This window comes from Limulus polyphemus, unplaced genomic scaffold (genome assembly GCF_000517525.1).
Source record: "Limulus polyphemus unplaced genomic scaffold, Limulus_polyphemus-2.1.2 Scaffold90, whole genome shotgun sequence".
Taxonomy (NCBI): domain Eukaryota; kingdom Metazoa; phylum Arthropoda; class Merostomata; order Xiphosura; family Limulidae; genus Limulus; species Limulus polyphemus.
In genome coordinates this window covers 100,317-123,438 of record NW_013665700.1, presented here as the reverse complement: position 1 = coordinate 123,438, position 23,122 = coordinate 100,317, and the positions used below count along the sequence as shown (strand labels likewise).

The window sequence follows — 23,122 nt, the reverse complement described above, 5'->3', positions numbered from 1 at the left end:
AATTAGGGACGGCTAGCGCAGACAGCCCTCGTGTAGCTTTGCGCGAAATTCAAAAACAAATCAATCTAATTCTCTTCACTCCAAAATCGCTAAGCCAATAAAGTAGACAATTAAAAAAAACACCTAGCTTTACGAACCTTGCTTATTTCCTTAAAGTAGTACTCAAGGCTTATGACATATCAACCTTTCTGTAACAATAACTTTATTTTTGAAATTCTTAGAAAACATGAAAAATGGGTCCAACATGAAAAACAACAAATAAGGTTACAAAAAGTGCGTGATGGTTTTTCAACTGAATTTAATATCTTTGAATTTACGCCATTTAAAAACAGAAATAAATGAAATGTCTGATAAGTTTTGTTTTTCATAATTGAATAATTAGAGTTGTTCAAACATTTGTTTAACAACAAGTTAAAGCTTGGAATGGTCTATTCTTTCATTGACGTGCGTGTCTACGAGTCAGCCTAGTTTCGAAGAATTCCACTCCTCATCAGTGACCCTGGACGTAAAACACGTAAATACACCAGTTTGATTTTTAGTTTAATTATAAATGGGTTAATGGTCTGACCATATAAGGAACTCGGATGATTTGAGAGTGGGCGATCAAAGTTAAATTATTTTCTTCAATCTTGGTCCTAATTAGCTTATCAAAGCTCAAGTCTCTTATAAATTTCGTATCATTCATTCACTCATTTTTATTCTTCATACTCGAAGATATTCAATCTCACACCTTAATGCTGCTATTTAGCGTTCTTTTATTTTTCTTCCTATAATTTATCTCTTCTTCTCTATTTTGTTGTATTCTTACTTCTTATCTCCCATCTTTTGTTTAGTGGTGGTTTAACTTACGTTACTGTTTCTTTTCTGTATATTTATTTCTTTTTTAATCTTCCCAGTTTCTCATAGTTATACTCTCCTCGTTTCTCTTTCTCTTTTCAGATGCTGGGAGTTTAATGTTGATTTTATCAATCGCAGTTCGTACATCCTGTAATCGGTTATGCAGCAGTAACTCTGAGGGCTTATTACACTTAAAATCGGGTTTCGATACCTACGGTTGGCAGAGCATATATAACTTAACAGCAGACAAATAAAACAAAATTAAGTATCCATCACCCTCTGTTATCTTTATTTAATGTATTATTCTTAATATTTGGTTCTTTTAAGATTTATAACATTTTCTCCTCCCATTATTTTATATTCCATTAGTCACTTTTGCAACACATTGTTCAGGACATGGTTGGCCACGATTTATTTTCCATATTGCATATTGTATAATTACGCCATCAATTCGTTTGTTTTTATTCTTTTGCCATCCACATCATTTTTTTTTCTTTCTTTTAACAATATCTTGTATTATCGTCCTTCTTGTGAACGAAGGACACACCAAGGCAGATAACAAGAAGATATTGATTCCGAAATGCTTTGACACGCTACCAGACCTATTTACTGAGACTGATGAACGGATTCAATCTCAATGTTGTCAAGATAGCATAATAGTATCTGCTAATCATCCTTCTTCCCACATGCACTTCCATTAATATTGATAAACTTCTTATAGCTGTGCCTGTCCTTCTATTTACATAATCGTTCCATTTTTTGTTGATCATAAAATTCAAGCCTCTTTCTCATCGTACGTTGCTTGTATACTCTTTCATAAATATAAGATCAATAAATTAGAAAATATATAATAATGATCATTGTATTGTCATTGTAAGCTGTTTCCCTAACGATAGTCACTAATGAATTGATAAACAAAAATGTATTTTTGTAGTTTTTCATAAGAGAATATTAGCTTTTGTAAATAAATTACTTATAAAGTCAATTTCATTTATTTAATGAGCAATCTTTTTTTTTTCTCATAGTGTGGACGTTTTGTTTAATAACTCGGGGATTCTCGGGTTTAGGAATAACCGTTCCGAATTTTCAACTATTGACTAGAATGAAGGTGGCTAACCCGTTATCACAAGAGCTTTGTTTGGCTCTTGTAATCGAAAAAAAGGGGGGTTACCGTCACTTTTATAATGTGTCCATTGGTGAAAATCCAAAGCGCGTTAATCAGCACGACGTCTTAAGTCTTGGATTCTTCAATCAGTAGTTCGACACGCAATATTCGCCCCTTTTAGAGCAAGTGCACTTAAATTTCACGGGCGTGTGAAAATTATTGAAAAAACAACAACTTTGGCTTTAATATTTATAAGTAAGTGATTATATTAAAACAAGTCTAGGGACATTCAAATTTTCCAATACTTTATGTGTACTTTTGTAATTTTCTATTTTACTGATAGCTTAAATAATAAAAGTCGCGACTTTATTAAATATGTTTTGTATTTTTAGCCGCGGCATAGCGGCTCATAGAATGGCTCTGATTTTTTTTTTTCGTGTACAAACTTTTAGTTCATGGCTCCTTCATCTCTTGGCCGATTTGAGATCTAATTACAATTTTGGACTCAGGAAGTTAAAACCTTTCGATTGATATATTTTACCACACCCAAGTTCTCATAGATTAATTTACTCTAAATCCTGTCTAAAAGAATTTCAATTTGAGAGCAAGCTGGTAGAGATCCTAATGAGTAACAAAATCGAATTGGGTACACGCGCGCCCCACGTTTGGTAATACTCGCGTACAAAATTATCTAATATATACAGGTAAGTTTTGTTTGTTTGTTTGCACCTTTCAGCTCGTATAATAGCAGGCCTATAAAGATATGGAATCAGCGTACTCAGGTTTAATGTTTGTGACGTCACATTCTTAGTGTCAATGAAAACTTTGTAATCTTATTTTTTCCACAGAAGGTGAGGTTTTACCCTTGAGGTGTGTGACCCCCATCTAATTTCATATCAAATTTTGGAAATTTTACCAAATCAACACACAACTTGACACAGTGATAGAGGATGACATGATGAAGTTCATGAGGGGGGTTGTACCCCATCTAATCTATATGAATAAACGTCAATATGTGTGTATGTGTATCTGTTTCTTATACGTTTCCACATTCTTGATCAATCAGCACCAAATTTGATGCAGTAAAATAGGATGACATGAGAAAGGACATAAGGCGGTTAGACCCCCATTTATTTTCATATCTAACTTCAGCAAAACTACCATTTCAGCACAACTTGACACAGTGATACAGAATGACACGAGGAAGGTCATGGACGGGGGGGGGATAGGTCTCACAGATTAATTTGCTCTAATCCTGCCTAAAAGAATTTCAAGTGCCGCAGCTATTGAGGATTACCTCGTTTTTAAGTGAAACTTTTTATTATTCACATATAGTTGTAGACCAACGTTTTAAAAGTTTGAACTTTAGCATAAAATAAATTTATACCAGTAGAAGGTTATTATTATTCTGCCATTACAATGAATATATTTATAAGATATATCAAAGAAGATGTCCGTGTAATAACGTTGCGCTAGATGTTAAAAATTATTATCCAAGTCATATTAACCTAACAACAAAAATAACTCTTAATAGAAATTTTATAAAAATATTAAAATTTAAGAATATTTTAATACATTACGCAGAGAAAATAAACATTCGTGTGAAACTGATAAAGGGAGTAGAAGACGTTTAAATTCAATTTCAAATATGATCAAATGCATCTGTATCTTGGGTATCAAGTAGTAGAAAGCTATGAATAGAATTCATCGCAAAATCTTAGTACAAAATCTTTCTTACCGAAATCATCATTTTCAAAGAGGATGAAAAGCAACATTATATATTCATATAGAAAAAAAACCCTCATACCAAGGAGAAAGTTTCTGGTTGAATTTTTATTGGATTATTTATTGTGTACCTATGAAGAACGATTTTTTTTTCGAACGTGGAATTTTTCGAGTGTGGTAAAAAGCTACCAAGTTTGCGAGAGAATGAAATGCAGATTGCTCTAAAATTTCAAGCATCAATAAGCTCTTATGTCACATAAATTTGTGCTAGACCAAGCAGTGACAAGCTGTGTAAACACACTACTCACGTTATTCAGCATGAGTAGGTTGAGTCATGAGTTGAGCGGGAATACTCAAGAACTGTGAACTCTCGTCAGGGGGAAATTATTAAGAAGTAAGAGGCAGAATGCACAAATATGTGTGGTTCTGTAGAAATGCAACATGTTTATCATAGTTTTATGTAGTTTTACACAGGCTTCCCTTTATATTGGAAAATCTTACACCTTTTAAGATGGTTGTTGTATAATTTCAGACTGAAATCATCATCATTTCTACACCTTTTGTGTCCAGTGCTCAAGAAAACATAAAATTAAATAGATCTCAAGATACTTATTAATTAATCTATAACTTGGCGATACGGAAATCTATAACGTGGGAAATCTATAAATTGAAAAGAAAGGAATGAAAACTGTATCGAAGTCGAATATGTATTGGTTATAATAATATCCAAATTGGTTACTATGCATGATTAGAAAAGTAACTTATAAGGCAAGAATAGAACGGAAACGTAATTATAGAAGCAACTTATCAGGCATGAAAAGAACGGCAACGTGATTATAGCAGTAAATGATAAGGCATGAATAGAACGGCAACGTGGTTATAGAAGTAACTGATAAGGCATGAATAGAACGGTAAAGTGATTACAGAGGTGACTGATAAGGCATGAATAGAATAGCAGCGTGATTACAGAGGTAACTGATAAGGCATGAATAGAACGGCAGCGTGATTATAGAAGTAACTGATAAGGCATGAATAGAACGGCAACGTGGTATAGAAGTAACTGATAAGGCATGAATAGAAAAGCAGCGTGATTACCGAGGTAACTGATAAGGCATGAATAGAACAGCAGCGTGATTACAGAGGTAACTGATAAGGCATGAATAGAACGGCAACGTGATTACAGCAGTAACGGATATGTTACTCTCTCTTTTGACAGTTCTTACACTAACGGACTTTCGAATAATAGTAAAGAGACAATGAAAAAAGGTTAAGATAACAATTAAAATGTAGCAAATCAAGATGATTTTTGGAAAAAAAATGAGTTTTCATATACAGCGTATTGTTAAGAGAAAGAATAAATACAGAAGACTTATAACGTATAGTTAAGGAATAAAAGAAGGGAAGAAGACATATTTTTGGACGTAGGACTCGAAGCAACATTTACTTCCAATCAAAACAAAGTAGTAAATATCAATAAATTCCAGTAAACATGTTTGCTGAGCAAACAAACATACATAAGATTACATACTTCTGTAGAACATACTAGATTGGAGTACATACGAATGTTAAACTGTACGGGTTAGAACATAAACAAACTGAAGCTAAAACCATTTTAAACACGTGATGTGGTAACAAATTCATAATTAAAAAGAGCATCTAAAAATGAAAGAGTTAAAAAAAGTTAAAACGCGATTAAGATGAGAAGTTAAATTCTTGCAGGAGCAAGCATAATTTTTTTTTTCAATCTTCTCTTATTTATTTTCCTCATCAAATACATTCAAAATATTGTGTTGGTTTGTGTATTTTAAATGTTTTTATATAACTCACGCTCTAATATATAAACGTTGCACTGCTTTCAGAAATGACTTAGTTTTACATTTATGGACATTTTCCAAAACTTCTTAAAAGCAAATAACACTAGAGGACCTTCGTTTTCAATTTTGTAAATTTGAGTCCTACTTTCATTGTTTTTGAATTTCGCGCAAAGTTACACGAGGGCTATCTGCGCTAGCCGTCCCTAATTTAGCAGTGTAAGACTAGAGGGAAGGCAGCTAGTCATCACCACCCACCGCCAACTCTTGGGCTACTCGTTTACCAATGAATAGTGGGATTGACCGTCACGTTATAATGCCCCCACGGCTGAAAGAGCGAGCGTGTTTAGTGTGACGGGGATTCGAACCCGCGACCCGCGTATTGCGAGTCGAGCGCCCTAACCATCTGGTCATGCCGGGCCCTTCTTTGTTTGACCGAAATGGTAAGAGATGTGACAATCAAAAGTGGAATTACATTCGTATGGATTTATGTTTGTATCCACACGGCATCTCAAAACCATAACATAATTATGAAGCATTTCTAAAATATTTTTCTGCGTTTTCTTAATAGTAATGGATGTAGAAGACAAAAATAAAGTGTTATGTTAATTTGAAGTTATTTCGTAAAATACAGAAGTATCATAATGTAGTTGGTGTTAACAACGACTCAAACACTACATCACAAAAAGTGAAGAAAGTTGAAGAAAAACAGATCTGGATAGTAGCTGTACTTGAAGTATCAGATGCCTCTCGGTGGTTGAGCGTACATCTGAGCGCTTATAACGTTAACAAGTAGGGTTTGAGGTTTCGGTACTAATGGTGGGCAGAGCGCAAATAGCCTATTGTGTAGCTTTTTGTTTAATAAAACACAAACAAGTAGTACGTCTATCAACATTGGTAAAGATTAAAAGTATTTCCGTTGAGATGAACCACATAAATGCGACACCACACTAATGAATGCTAAGTAGGCAGAATGTGAACACCACCATGTAAGTTAAGAATTTTTCAGAAGTGAAAACTGATACTTGGTAAAATTCGAACCTCTGATTTTAATTTTTCACCGTAACTTGTTTGAAGTTAAGCATAAAGCTACACAATGGGCTATCTGTGGAAGGAGATGAATTCGACCACTTGACTTTACTTACCGGCCAGATCCAGAGGGTATAATCAGAGGCTCTAGCCCCCAGTGGTACAGCGGTATGTCTGCGGACTTACAACGCTAGAATCCGGGTTTCGATACCCATGGTGGACAAAGCACAGATAGCCCATTATGTATATTTGTGCTTGATTACAAACAAACAAACATCATCGTCTTCCGTCTCATTTTTCTCTCCTTCAAAAAATTCCTAGTTTCTCACAATATTATGACACCTATACATTTTCTCCACATAGAATACAGGAATCTCATACTTCCAGCAATAAAAGGCAATAAACAGATCCTGAGATTTGAAATTAATTGGTGTAGCACAAAAATCAATCACATTTCTATCCTTAATAACCAACGATGTATAAATTGAGATTTTCTATATTGGAGATCCCGTAGATTTGTCAGCTGAAGTATTTGCTCATTAAACAGAGTTTCAAGTTCGAGCTTTAAAAATGTAGTTATATCACTTAAATACATATATATTATTTTATTATATAAAAAGTAAATAATAACGTAAAACATAATCCACTTAATCAAAATAAATGCTTGAAACTTTGCCATGTTTATTAGACTATGCAGAGCAAAATCTATCGATTTGTCGTTATTGACAGATGGCCATTAGGACTGAGGAGTACTTCTTAGGACTTTGCTGCTTTCTGAGGACCATATCTGATAAATCTGCCAAAAAATACAAAATTACATTCCTGTATTGTTAGTGTAAGATACCAAACCTGACCCAAAAACCGCCTTGGCCAGAATCGGATTCCCTTTTCAACAATGAAATAATTATTAGCTTGTACACACGACAACAAGTAAGAAAAGGAACTATATTGTTGAAGTTTTTAAATATTAAGAAAGTTTCAGTAGTCTGCATTCATATAATGACTAATATAGTTAAGATATACGTAATTCAGAGTGATATATTAGACCGCATTTTAACGGTTAATAAACCGATTTTTTCAAAAAACTATCAAAGAAACGTTTACTATCAGAAAAACAAATTTTCAAAGTGCTTGAGATTGTTGGTTGGATATAGATAAAATCTTAAAGTTGGAAACATAATGATTAGAGCAGTTTTCGTGAGACAAAGATAAAAATAAATTATTTTTTCTTTTTTATATGTTTACTTTTTCGCTATAGTTAAAAGTTCTTCGTAAATTGCAAATAAATCGGGAAAATAACGATAATTTATTACATGTAATGAATGTAATTTAAGAAATAGAACTTAAGAGTAAAGTAAAATGTGTGTTCACCAGTTTTATTTTATTTTGTTTGAAGTTACTTACTTCGTGTATATTGTAAGCTTCTTCAATGAAATTGCTTTGACTGAAAAAAACAAACTGTTGCCATTTCGTAAAATATTTAATATAGAGTCCTGATTTTGGTTTCTTTTGAATTTCGCGCAAAGCTACACGAGGGCTATCTCCGCTAGTCGTCACTAATACACACTAAAGGAAAGGCAGTTAACCATCACCACCCATCGCCAACACTTGGGCTATTCTTTTACCAACGAATACTGGAATTGACCGTCACGTTATAACGCCCTATTGCTGAAAGGGTGAGCACGTCTGATGGAACGGGAATTCGAACTCGCGACCCGCAGATTGCGTGTCGAGCGCCCTCACCATCTAGCCATGCCAGGCCTTTGATATCAAGGAAAAATGACCAATTTAGAAAAATGTTTGTCTGACACTGTGTCACAAATACTAAGATCTAGCAAGCAATGCTTACTTTCTGATGTTACTGTTAGTTTTGTTACGTATTTTACCTCGCTTCAATAACGCCTACAAAGATGTATGTGTCAAGACACTGAAAGATCTAAAATTTGCACAAATATTCAAGTGTTAAGGATTAAAAGCAGGGATTCATTACATACTGAACAAATTTCACTAAAGCTTGAACACGAAGATTCAGTTAACTTAATCAACTTAAGAAGGATGTTTCAGTCAGCATTGTACATTGTCTTTCTGTTACGAGCATTAACTTTCTTCTTTAAGCATACATATTTCAACTTTTCTCTAGCTAATGTTTTACCAAATATGTGTAGTTATAACAATCATAAAAAAACTAATATTTTGGTTTATTTATTTGTTTAAACATGCCATCGAATGAAGGATGTAATAATTACAATTCAATTCTACATTTACCGAAGAAAAAAATATCCTATGTTTAAAACAACGTGACTAGGGTTGTGTGAAAGTGAGTATAAACAATATTTAGGTTTCATACATTTGTTATGGATGTTCAGTACAAGAAAAAAAACACGACCACTTGCTGGTTAATTGCTTATTTACTGAATATATGTCAAATTTAAAATATGCATTAATAATAATGCTGACTTAAGATGTGTGAATGGTGCCTGAAATATGCAAGAAACCATCAATTCTCCAGCAATGTTTTTTGCATCATTCCTACATCAATCGAAAAAATATCAACAGACGTGGACTTGGTATTGCCGAGATGAATTTTAGAAATATATGTTATTACAGCCTTTCCTATAAGTAATTTTGAAAACGTGCTCTTTAATCAACTCCATGTTAAAAATGAATTCACCCACTTTATTAATTCATACAAGATTATAAGATTCTCTATAACAGCTACCTGAAATTTTCAATTATCACTGAAACGATATTACCAGCTCAATCGCACAATAAACTATTTACAAGGAAAGGATAAAATATAATATAAATTAAATTAACTCTATTTTAACGTTAAAGAAATGACACCCTTTGTAGAGGGGCTGATGCATCTTTCACTGTGCGTTGGAATAGATTATGCAACGTATAGCTAGTTCATGCTTCTCACTAACTGGTTTGGTTTGTTTTGAATTTCGCGCAAAGCTACATGAGAGCTATCTGCGCTAGCCGTCCCTAATTTATCAGTGAAAGACTAGAGGGAAGGAAGCAAGTCATCACCACCCACAGCCAACTCTTGGGCTACTTTTTACCAACGAATAGTGGGATTGGCCGTCACATTATAACACTCCTATAGGGCGAGCATGTTTGGCGTAACGGGGATTCGAATCCGCGACCCGCAAATTGCTCCACCCACCTGGCCATGCCGGGCCCGTCAGCAAGGGTATTTCGATTATACAGTGTGTACACAAAAATAACTTTATTTGATTTTGAAGATGTTGTGCTATGAATATTACTAACTAAGGTCAGATGCTATTTTTCTTATTTAAACTAACATAGCAAAGAAGTGAAAAGCACCCGTGTACTAAACTTAACTGCGAAGTTAAGTATCCTCAAAATATCTTTTTGAAAAAAAAAAAACGTTTTTGACATAATTGTGAACGTGTTTAAAATGGAAAATGGCTGATTATTTTGGTTAAAATAAAATGACTGGGGAGTTGCGCTGTAACACTTAGAAAACAGCAATATTTCCTTTCTCTCATGTTAGATAGGTAAGGTTTTTCATTTATCAATATTTCAAATATGTAGTCTTAGAACACTTACAGACTGTCACATACAGAAAATAAACCTTGTGCAGCACTAGCCTTATTTTGTGAGCTGGTTACAAAGAATTAAAGCGCGTGTGTAACCTAAATTTTTTTGGGGGGGCTTTTTCACAGTTTTAATGTCTTGTCACTTTTTTTTTTTATCAGTAGAAGTGTACATGGGCTATGCTTCTTTATTTTCATTTGGGCAAACAATGAAGCGGTAGCGCTTGCACATGAAAAGGATGGCATTAGTGCATATAGTATTATATTCTCTCAGTCTAGAATCTCTCCAGAATGAAAAAAAGATAAATCAAATCTCTCTTCCTCTCATCTGGAAGTACTGCCTATGGTCAAAGTACACTCATTTAGTTTGATTTGCGATGTTGATCAATAAAGTTTCCTATTCCTTTATGTTTACATAGTGTCTGGTCTCTTTCTTCAACTCAACCCGAGTTACATAATTCAGATTTAGCTCCTTAGTATATTTCCTGTCATTTCTCTAGCTACTGCAGTTATTATTTTTATTTGAATGGGGAAGCAGTATACGTGGAAGTACCACAGCAGTTAAACAATATTTTACGATTTATGGCGTTTTGGGGTCCTTTTTAACGCACCATACAGTGACCAACCTTCTCTCGCGTGATGTAAGTGGTCACATAAAGAGAGTAATTAAGTATTGTTGTTGTTACGTTTTTTCGTATCATGATAATTAGAATCTCTATATACAGATAGTTGACAAGTTTATATGTTTAAGTTAAAATGTAACAACAAGGTTTTATATGAAGCTAAAGTATGTAATTAAATATATTAATATTCTTGCTGTACATGTTACAAATATATAGTTTTAGGCAAAATTGTAAATATTATTTAGTTCTAGGATAAAAATTGACTAACTTACACTCTGTTATCATATTACGTAAGAGTTATTTAAAAAAAAAAGATAACTGTTTTCAATCCATCAACTTGAATGAAAATATCTAGGTAAACAAATTACAAACTATATTTTGGATTATGTAATGATGGATCAAACTAGTGTATAGCCAAATATGGATATTGAAATCCTCTACTTAAAGTACGAGTAGAATGAGGGTTTTGACTAAAGAAATAAAGAACTCATTAGTTTGTTGGTTAGTGTGTTTGTTGTTAAGCGCAAAGCTACACAATGGACTATCTGTGCTATGCCCACCACGAGTATCGAAACCCGTTTTTTTTATATGTATATTTTTAGCATTATAAGCCCATATAGTGCGTCGCTAGGGGGCAAATCAATTGGAGAATAAACTTATCTGCAAGTCAAGTAAAATGCTGATAATGCATGCTGTTCGATGCGAGTAGATCGCCAATTTCTTTAGAGTGTATCTTCCCTTTAGCTAACAGGACAATTGATACTATCAAAATAACTACCTGGCGTTCAGTGAAGTTTAATCAATCATGGAACGTAGTACAGAAAACTTACTTCTACCAAAAACAAAACATTAAACGCAAAAATATCATTTTCATGTAATTATTAAAAAAATGTTTTAAACATTGAAATACATCATTTTCAAACAAATTTCAATGCATGTCAATATACAAGTGAATCGTGACTTTTGCAAAATATCTGACCCACATTTATATATATATATATATTGATAAATATCATAAGATAATATATCAATGAAAGTATTTATATATTAAACGCAAAATTATTTTAAATGATACGCGAGCTAGAATATCAAAGCCTATGTAATTGTCAATGTTTCATATAAAATGTTCCATTGTTTAAAACAACAGCCCTGTAACTAATCTATGAAAAAAAAGTATTTTGTAATTTGGAATTATTTAATTAGAAATATATCCCTTGGATATAAAAACATTATAAATAACACGTACCGAGGTTAATTTTTTCTACAGCGACACATACTGACGATAGTGCATCACAGTTAGAGACAAAGGATACGTTAATACACAGTCAAACTGATGAAGTAAAATACTCGACGATTGCTCAAAATACGTGTAAGACTTACTTGAAACGTTACAAATAAAAAAAAGAATGAAATATACTGAATACAGCGCATTGCAAGAAGATAAAACATAAATATCGCCATCTGGTAGCAATCGCAGAAATCTAAACTTGTAAAAGACCGAAAATGTAAGTGGTACAATCACGAGATACTATATACCGCTTGTTTCTGTGTTTGTAATTAAGCACAAAGCTACACAATGTGCTCTCTGTGCTCAGCCCACCACGGGTATCGAAACCCGGATTCCAGCGTTGTATGTCCGCAAACATACCGTGTGCCACTGGGGGGGGCTGTTTTCTTGCAGTTTGTGTGATACGATTTTAATTTACGACACTCAAAATAAGCAGTTTATCATGATTTTAAGCGAGTTAATGTAGTTTTACGCTACATTTGTGACTAATATTTATAAAAGTTATTTTTCTTTCTAAATTAGTTTTATCAAGCGCATGGCGTTAGGTTTTTTATTTAATTTTTACTCTTTCTAGTATGAAATAAATGAGTCAAACGTAGCAACATCTCTCATAAGAAAAATAAATAAATATTTTGTTATCTACAGAATTTCATGGCAAACAAAACAATTTTATACTTGCAAAAGTCCCCACTGGTTCAGTGGAAAGTCTGTGGCTTATAACGCTAAAAACCGGGTTTCAGTACTCGTGGTGGGCACAGCACAGATAACCCATTGTGTAGATTTATACTTAACAGTAACCAGCAAAAATATTTAAATAAGAGCACTTCGCTATCTAGACACATAAAAAATATCATTTTAATTTCGAAAAATTAGAATTCCCTAGATGTAGTCTCAGTTAATGAACTGTCATTGATTTATGAAGGGCTTATCAAAATCTGTTAACATCGTGCGAACATATATAAAATTATAACCAATTAATTCAGATTATTTTAGAACTGTTTAATTGCCAGTTTCAGTTTTATTGGTGATTCTTAACTTTATTGGAACACTTAAATAATATTGTATCTTTGTATGCTTCTATAATATTGTACTATTGAATATATATTTATATTATAAATTCAATTGTTTGTTTGTAATTAAGCATAAAGCTACACAATGGGCTATCTGTGCCCTGCCCATCAAGGGAATCGAAACTCGGTTTCTAGCGTTGTAAGTCCGCAGACACACCGCTGTGCCACTGGGAGGGGGGGGGGGCTATAAATTCAAGGAAATTATTTTGCAAAATTTTCTGTTCTGGTTACATTATTAATTATAGATATTATAGAGGGTTCAGTACATAATATTAAAATTATTCTGAGTGTGTAAATTAGAAGGGCACTGATGAGAATCCAAAGACACGAGGGTTGGTGATAAAAGCCGTCCACTTGCCCCAGGTAAACGTATGCAACATAATCAAGAAGGATCTCCATCTGGAGAGGCATCACACGTCACGTGTATACAAGCTGCTTCTGCAACATACTCATTCAACCGTTACATACTTCAAGCAGATAAAGAAAGAAACCGGTACTCATGCTATTCCATATGAAGTCATACTAGTCAAGTTGCTGCACGCAGCGCCTATGGATTTCAATGCGGTCGGACTGTTGAAACGGACAGTGGAAAGCGATATTCCTAGTATACTAGACGGCTTAGACAAAGCATGTCGTGAGGAGTGGTGTGACAGCCTTAACGACGGAGTCTTTTGCATTGACAACTACGCTGCGGCTATTTTCAAGTTGCACGGTTGTCAGATAGAACATGACCCGACTTAGCAGTATGGATTTTAATGATACGATGAGGCTCCAAAATATGATGTATTCAATCTGTGTATATCTGTCTGTACCTTAGGCCTGTGAGTCTAGTGAAAAATTAATAAAAATTAAATTGGTTGCATCGTTTCAGGGAGTTACTTTTATAATCACTTATTTTATTTTTATGTTATTTTTCCGTAAACCCTCTACAGAATGTAATACATCAAGAGTAATTGCATTTCTACACCCTTCTTCTGCATTTATAAATGCCTCATTTCTCTGTGTGTATAAAATTTGTTTTTCTCTTTTTTTAAATCTAAAATTGCAGACTTCAGTGTTGCTACTCTCTGGTACATATACTAATTTCTAATATAGACTGCTGATCAGAAGGTCAAAGATTTGAGCCACGACATGCTATTGTGTTCGTTGAGGATTTTCGATTGTGTAAGCTTTATAACCGTGACAGTCTGTTCTGCATTTGGTTAAAAGTAGTCACGAGGGCGATAGGTGATCATTTAAGATCGTGTGTCTTTGAGGTGGATTTCAGCACGCTTTATTTGTAATATTTTATTTTTATTTAAAGAAATAGCTAGAAAAATATTTTAAGTCTTTGAAGATACGATAATGTCTTATCACAGTTATCTCGACAATAAGTTATTGAGTGTATATTCTAGTGGAATATTCTATTACCGTTGTTTTTAACAATATCAAATATTTGAACCCAAAACGTATCAACAGGAACCGATTCATATTTATTCCTTAAGGGCAAGAGTTTAATATCTGAAAATTCAAAGCATAGTTTATAATACACCGTGCCGGTGTAGCATTTAGGAGTGATCCTCTCTTAACCAAATCTTACACACTCCTCTCTCTCTGAACCGGCATGGCCAGGTGGTTAAGGTGGTCGACTCACAATCTGATGGTCGCGGGGTTTGAATCCCTGTCACACTAAACATGTTCGCCCTTTCAGACGTGGGGGCGTTATAATGTGACGATCAATCCCACTATTCGTTGGTGAAAGAGTAGCTCAAGAGGTGGTGGCTGTGGGTGGTGATGACTAGTCTTACACTAGTCTTCTGGTCTTACACTGCTAAATTAGCGACGGCTAGCGTAGATAGCCCTCGTGTAGCTTTGCGCGAAATTCAGAACAAACAAACTGAACCGTACAATTAATCGAGTAAGTCTCACCTGCTTGGTTTGTTTTGAATTTCGCGCAAAGTTACACGAGTGCTATCTGCGCTAGTCATCCCTAATTTGGCAGTGTAAGACTAGAGAGAAGGCACTTAGTCATCACCACCCACCGCTAACTCTTGGGATACTCTTTTACTAACGAATAGTGGAATTGACCCTCACATTATAACGCTCCAACGGTTGAAGGGGCGAGCATGTCTGATGGATAGGGGTTCGTGTCCTAACCACGAAGCCATACTAGGACTACTATATGCCTTACAGATTTTAAACATTAGTTATATGTCATGCTTTATTACATACTTTTCCAGCCAAAGTCATGTGAAATGTAGTATGTGTAATTATCCTATTAAATTTGTTTACCAGTGATTTTTTTTTCTTCTGTTGCATTTTCTCGTTACTTTTGGGTAGGTTTTATTACATTCATTTAAATTAATTATTTCCCAGTCAACAGCCAAAGGCTGTTTTCCATTATTTATGTTGTAACTGTGATAATTTATGTATAATTGTTGTGCGGTTAATAAACGAGTATAATATTGTTTAACTTGGAAAGCACGCATGTGACGCTGTTTTACTTCATCAGCTCTAGAATAATATGAAGTTTTGTTTTAGTTCATTAACACTATTACTGCCTACTAGTAGATTGATTTAAACTTATGTTTTTGTACTTTTCTCAAATAACTCGTGTACACGAGCGTTTCGAACATCTTTTCGCGTTAAGTGATCACACTCTTAGTGCTTGGTCATAAAAGTAAATTGATGTGAGCTCCAGATTTTCCTCGCGCTCACAGTATTATACGATATTGAAGGGATCAGGAGATTAGCGTAATTCAGATGTTCCTTGTTTGTTTGTATTAGACTTCGACTTAATGTGCTAAAAAACGCAAATGCTTCGATATTTCTTTGTGATTTTTAAACTTTTGTCACTTTAGATTCCAGTTAGTTATATTCATTTAACAAAGTATATAAAATCACGATTATTGTGTGGATTGATCGGGTTCGTGGTCCACTTCAAAACAGTAATACCATAAAATATTATTCCCCTTTATCTATAGAGAATGATATAAGACCAAGTGTCAGGTTATTACAGCCATCTTTACTATTTTTCACACAGAGGGGGGGGGGGGGGGCGTTACTGTTTCATATGATTATCCTGCTAATTTTGTAAATTAGATCTTTTACAGAATCGGTATGATTGTAACACGTAATTTATATATATCGATTGCATAAATTATGTTATACTCGCAATGAAGTGTAGGGTAAATTTATTCAAAAAGGACGTAAACAAGATACGCTGGTTTGTCACTTAAAATTTACATATGAAAGTAAAAACGAAACTTATTAAGGTGTAGTGGGTTTATACGACAGTATACCCGGAATTATGTAGGTCGTGACCTCAAGGTAGCCTCAGGGGCATACGTCAGAGCATATAACGACAAAATTTGGGGTTCAGTCCCTGCGGTAAGCACTGTACAGATAGCCCGTTGTGCAGTTTTGTGCTTAACGCTAAACAAACAAGCTGTAGGTGATGTTATTGGTAAATACTCTTTGAGAGATGGAAATTCAACGACACTTATTTCTTTATATAATGTACAACCAGAATGATCGTTTATGCTGGTTGAATTTTCGCAGTCGAGTGTGGATGAAACTAAAACGTGACATTACGTTTTACGGTTGTTCGTTTATCTCACTTCTTATTTAGCCGTAATACAACGTTCACCTTACAAATATGTCAAATATAGCTAGTTTCATCTTAAAAGTTCAGCGTAAATCCCCTTACAGTAGAGCGTTTTGAATCAAAAATGTAAGCATTCCCAGGTGTAGTACCTATGGGATTTAGAGTCTATTTTACTTCACCTTACAGTAACTTAAATTAATTTAATATATGAATAATATTATGACATTTCGTCCAATTCGTTATTAGATATTATACGGCGGACCAACTGTTTAGATATTGGATATAGATGTTAAATATTATTTTTCTTTTTTATCAAAGATGAAATTGAAAAGAGAGTCTGTGATCTAGACGCCTAATACATTCTTTGATTGGCTGTACCCTCTGCTGTAAACTGCAGTTTCGCCTATTCAAGGCTCATCAGCACAGTAATGAGCCTTGAATAGGCGAAACTGTAGTTATAAACCTGGTAGAATTATTTTACCGTCTTTGCAAATAGTTTTTTTATTAACATTATATCATTTGTTATTTTCCAGCGCGTAACATTTCCACGCATTTAATGCTTAAGGATTAAAAGATACATATATATATATATACTTTCTTATTGCAAAATGGCTACTCTGGAATATGTTTACCCATTGTTTTACCAAATATTGTTTTAGTTATTACCAAAGACAATTCAAAACATGTTCATGTATACCACATTGTTCACCAGTCTGTAATCATACATTAATAACAACTGCTTTTACAGAAGTATATCCATAATTTATTAGTTTACAACACCGTTATAAAATATTTACCATGTTAAGCAATGTGGCTTCAGTGTGCTGGAAATAAGGTTTATAAATAAAAAATATTACACACATTACCACTTTTCCCATCTTCCTCAAAACTCGTAGTGTGTATATCGTCTTTATAAAATTGTAGTTACATTCATGTGTTACTGCACTGAATGTGTTTACACAATGAAAACCACTCAAAAACTTAGCCATACGTCGAGAGAGAGCTAATGTTGCACAGTCGTTAATCTAATAAACATCGTCTAAGGAAATGCCTGCATTGTCGTTGGTTTAGCTAGCTATCTTAAGAAGTATAGAAACTTAAGGGTCAAATTTCTGCGCATGGAAACGTTTAGACTAGCACTAAATAATGCAGCATAATGTCGTTAGGCTTAAAATAGATAGAAATGTTTTTTTAGCTATTTTGTATTTCTTTATTTTTAATTTAGCTGGAACTGTTAGTGTTCGCTGAGCATTTGCTGTGATAGCAATGTCCTACATATTTCTTATGTAAAAATATATCTTAAAGTCCTGAGGGTTTCAAATGATTTCAAACACATCATCTATATATATATATATATATGTGTGTGTGTGTGTGTGTGTGTATGTATGTAATTTTATGAGAAAAAACATGAGAAAAATGAAAAATAAATCGCATCCACACACCGTATATATATATATATATTCTCACATACACACACAAACAAATATATATGTGTTACTTGATTTCAGTATCCTCCGTTTTTGTTTCAGTATATATATATAAAGAGAGATATTCTAGCCAAGAAGTCTACCTTCTACCTAATTTCAGACACAAAGTGCAATCCCGAGAGCTGAAGCTCCTTAGCTATAACCTAAGATCAAGTAATCTGTGAAACATTCAAACACGAAACTCCTCATTGTAAACATACTTCAGCAACCCATTGAAGCCCTGAGAGTACACGTTTTTGATCTTTAATCTAAGTTCAGCTATTTGTTGAAACCTTGATGAACTGGGCCATCAAACACTCAATATTTTCAGAATTACCTATAATTTCTCGATTTCAGAACATCTTCTAAATACAATTTTTATATCATCACAATGAGCATGGCGATATATTTAACTACGTACTCAAAATTTTATTGAAAAATGTTATTCATATTTTATATGTCTTAGACAATTTAGAGAGTCATTAGATAAGTAAGATTTTATGCAAAATAAAGATACAAATACCCAATATTTGTAGTAAATACGAACTTAGCTGAATATGTCTGTTTCGTATGCGAATATGTTACCGTAACTTTAAGCTATTTTGAAACGCATGACTATCAAGCTGCCTAGACAAGATCACACGGAATAAACATTACACAAGATCCCATAGAATAAACATTACACAAGATCACATGGAATAAGTATTACACAAGATCACATGGAATAAACATTACACAAGATCACATGGAATAAACATTTCATACAAGATCACATGGAATAAACATTACACAAGAACCCATAGAATAAACATTACACAAGATCCCATAGAATAAACATTACACAAGATCCCATAGAATAAACATTACACGAGATCACATGGAATAAGTATTACACAAGATTACATGGAATAAACATTACACAAGATCACATGGAATAAACATTTCATACAAGATCACATGGAATAAACATTTCATACAAGATCACATGGAATAAACATTACACAAGATCATATGGAATAAACATTTTAAGTGATTGATCAACTTCAGAAAACTGACATAGCTCTACATATATATATATGTGTATTTATGAAGTAGCATAGTGATCGATATTACATATAAATAGCTATATATATATCTCACTATAGGCTGATGGCGCTCCATGTGTAGTATCTGTGAAGTGTAAATTTCGTCTACCTATTTACTGGATTTGTTTATTTGAAGTTAAGCACAAAGCAACACAGTGGGTTATCTGTGCTCTGCCCACCAAGGATATCGAAACCTGGATTCTAGCATTATAAGTCTGCAGACATACTGCTGTGCTACTGGGGTGCTTATTTATTGGAGAATTTGTTACTTGTATATTTCTTTTAATCTTTTTAAACGTTTTCCCACAAGGATAGCACGAGCACGTTATGTGTTTTAAGACTATAAAAAACTTCAGTTAGATTATATCTACTTTATAGCAAAAGTATTGTAATATAAATATTGGAAGCATTTTAAATAAGTATTTTTATATTTTCTTAATTTATGAAATTTAAATTAATATGTACGCATTAAGCAATAAAAGCAATGGGATGATTTTGCTGTTAAATGCCTGGTTTAATACTGGATAAAAGTGAATGTTAGTCGTGTAACGCGAACTGCTTCTCGCTTTTTTAACCCGTTTAAATCAGGATTAAAATTTCGCTAGAAGACACTTTAATAACTATTTAGATCACATGATTTAATATTAAATCTTCACCGAGGTTTTGTTTGATAATTTTCTTAGACTTAAATGACATTCAAAACAGCTGGTAACGTTGTTGTTGCTGTTTTAGCGCGTAGCTACACAATGAATTATCTGAGCTCTGTCCACTGTGAGGAATCGAAACTCGAATTATAGCATGGTAAGTCTATAAGCTTATCACTGACTAACAGGCTGACAGAGTTGGGACCGAAAGTCAAGTATTCGTTGTCTTGTCTTTATATTGGGCTATCAAGTGCGTTTTATATATAAACCACAACAGCCCTTTACTTAAAAACAAACAAACGTTATATAAGGTATATAGTTAGATTCACACATATATTAACCACGTAGTACTTATATTAGGCAGCTTTAAAGTCATACGATATCAGTTAAATTAAAATTTTAGTTGAATTTTTGGTGATTTTGGCATACGAAACAGTCATATAGTTTTTGAAACGTAATTGATACACAGATATACATGAGTTTCTAGGTGAGTGTTTTCGTTAGAATTTCTTCAAAACGAATAGGAGTTGATATATATATCTCACATACGTAAAAACATACTACTCTATGAAAGAGTAAATTAAATAGATAATTGAGGTTACTGAGGTACGTTCTAGAATAGTTTATGATTTTTGTATAAGGATATTGATATTCAATTTTGAAATATATTTAGAGTTTACATAATTTCGGAAAATTGAGAGATCTTTGAATTTTCCATGTGGTCTATTCGGAAACGTAAGCTTGTTATTGAATTTTCAAGAGATACAATAATTTTATTGGGGGGGGGGGTGACGATTGCAATTTTTCTTATAAAAACGTTTTTTCTTTGCAAAGAGTTAAATGAATAGATTTACATTTTGTGAAACGTTACCTTTTGTTTATTTCGAAGGATATTAGCATCTCGTGGTCCTTGGGCATTGCCTGGAGTCTGGTTTTGCCTCAGTCGTATACCCATTCGAATGTAAGCGTAGCTGATTATAAACAAAGGCACGAAGTACTGTAGGGACACCAATATGTGGTTGTATGTTCTCCAAGCCAGTGGCGGAATTCCAGAATTCTGGCAGAAAGGTTTAGTTTTGTTTCCAGTGACGGGGTCATTCTGCAGACTCACACGCAGAGCGACTGCATTAGGGACTCCAAGAGCAGCAGAAAAAGCCCAGATACCGAGTACGGCCACCTTAGCCCGAAGTTTGGACGTACGAGCTTTTAGCGGGGACATGACGGCTCTGTAGCGGTCAAGGGCGATGGCCGTAAGAGTGAAAATACTTACGTTAACTGACAGGACCTGGACAAATGGACAGAAGGCGCACATAAAGTTAGGCAAGACCCAGCGCTGAAGAAGAGCAGCCTGAAACTGGAAAGGAATAGAGAAAAGCCCAATAATGATGTCAGCGCAGGCTAGATTAGCAATGAAAAAATTGGTAACCGTCTGCATACGGCGGCTTGTGGCAACAATCCACAGTACGCAGAAGTTACCCACTACTGCCACGAGAGAAATTGACCCGTAGCCAATAGACAAAAGGACAATTATACCAGCTGGAACCTCATACAGATTATCATCTTGAAGAGAAAAATTTCTCATTGCACCACCGTTTTCTTCTACGTTAGAGTAATTTAGAAACTCTACCAATTGATGATTAACTGAACTAATATAATGTTCCATATCTTAGTACCACAAAACTTAAGTCACGTTGGCTGTTTCCGAGTTTCTGTTGACGCAACTATCTTGGGAAGCAGGAGACCAGAGCGACACCCTCAGCAGTGAGTGAATGGTTGTACCAAACCAGTGTCAAGAAACAAAGTGTAAGAAGCGATAACAGCGACTCACATATACCGTATTGACTAAGCTCTGAAACGCACTTCCGCTGTGACGGAAACGTTACCTCACTATTGGAATTAGATATACCTTTATATAGTAACTTCAACATGTTGGAAGTTACAAAAACACAAAGAAATGTTGCTGAAAAAAATAAGTAAGAATTAATGTACTTTAAAATATAAGATGTTACCTCTTTGTTTTGTAATTTAAGTGTTGCCTGGTGCCATTGTTGTTGTTGTTGTTGTTATTTTGTTTTCAAAATATAAATTGTAAAGTAACGTCGTTTCTTGAGTTTTCGTCGATTGTTTGTCGCTGATGCTATTAATTTTTTATGACCAAAGATTACTCAAAAACAGAATTTCATACTTTTGCCGCACTCATCATCAGTCGAATTACCGTTCTTTTTAAGTTGGGAAAGAAGAGGAAACTTCTAACTTCTTCAATTAATACTTCTGAATACTTTGTTCTGCTAAGAGTACTGTAGGAAAACTAACAAAGTAAAACACTCGCCAAGAAATCAATAAACATTATGATAATTCAATACTTTAAAATTTCCTTATGAGAGTACTTTAGCACAAATATAAGTAGTTTCTTCAATAATGTTTCTTACAGTGTATGGTATTAGCATAGGGTAAATATTTGTTTTTAGAAATCTTTTGCATAGGAACGATTATTATTTTTTCATTGAACATTAGAAACGGTTAAGTCACTTTCATATTTTGAAACTACTAAGACATTAACTGGCACTGAAAACAGCAAAACGTTTTTAATTTCTGTAGTTTATATTGGGGTATAGAAGACATATTAATACTAGAAATAAACGAACTTATAGATTTGAAGCTTTGTACTGGCAGCTTCGGTTTGTGTTTTAGTGAACGCTTTTGAAGAAGCTGTAAAGCGAAACGTTGAGGATCTAAGTAAATAAAAACAACATTTTCGTGTTATAAGATAGTTTATTCGTAGCGAAACGTTTTTATTCTTTTATAATGAAAAACCTATGAGCTTGCATGTATAACTATAATTTCTACCACGATGTTGCATATAAGGTACACTATATGCACGCTCTTTGAGTTAGAATGTGGGAGTTAAAAAGCAGAAGAGAATAATAGTTAAATATACGTTTTCTATAACTACTATATTACAAACACATGACATCTTTTGCTCATTAATTTTATAAGCATTTTGATGAAATTTTGTTCAACGGATTTAATATTTTAATTACTAAATGATATTAGTATTGGTTGGACGAACCTCATTGTGTCTTAAACCACTCATTGAATCAATTATTATTTAATTATACCAGAAATCTCATTATTTTAAGTAATATATGAACTACTGAACATTTTTTATTCCCAGAAGTCTAGTTGGAATTGAAGCAATTTATGACAATTACAGAGGCCCGGCATGGCCAGGTGGTTAGGGAGCTCGACTCGCAATCTGCGGGTCGCGGGTTCGAATCCCCGTCACACCG

The 23,122-nt window shown here is 33.9% G+C and overlaps 1 protein-coding gene across 1 annotated transcript in view; it reads right to left on the bottom strand.

The window, feature by feature from the left end:
* Positions 1–21,535, bottom strand: part of LOC106468624 (tachykinin-like peptides receptor 99D) — a 40,915-nt gene extending 19,380 nt beyond the window's left edge. Inside the window, exon 1 of the mRNA XM_013929056.2 lies at positions 20,704–21,535. Within this exon, the coding sequence (XP_013784510.1) occupies positions 20,704–21,495 (792 nt within the window). The 5' untranslated portion in view covers positions 21,496–21,535. The remainder of the gene's footprint in view (positions 1–20,703) is intronic.
* Between the last annotated feature and the right edge of the window lie 1,587 nt (positions 21,536–23,122).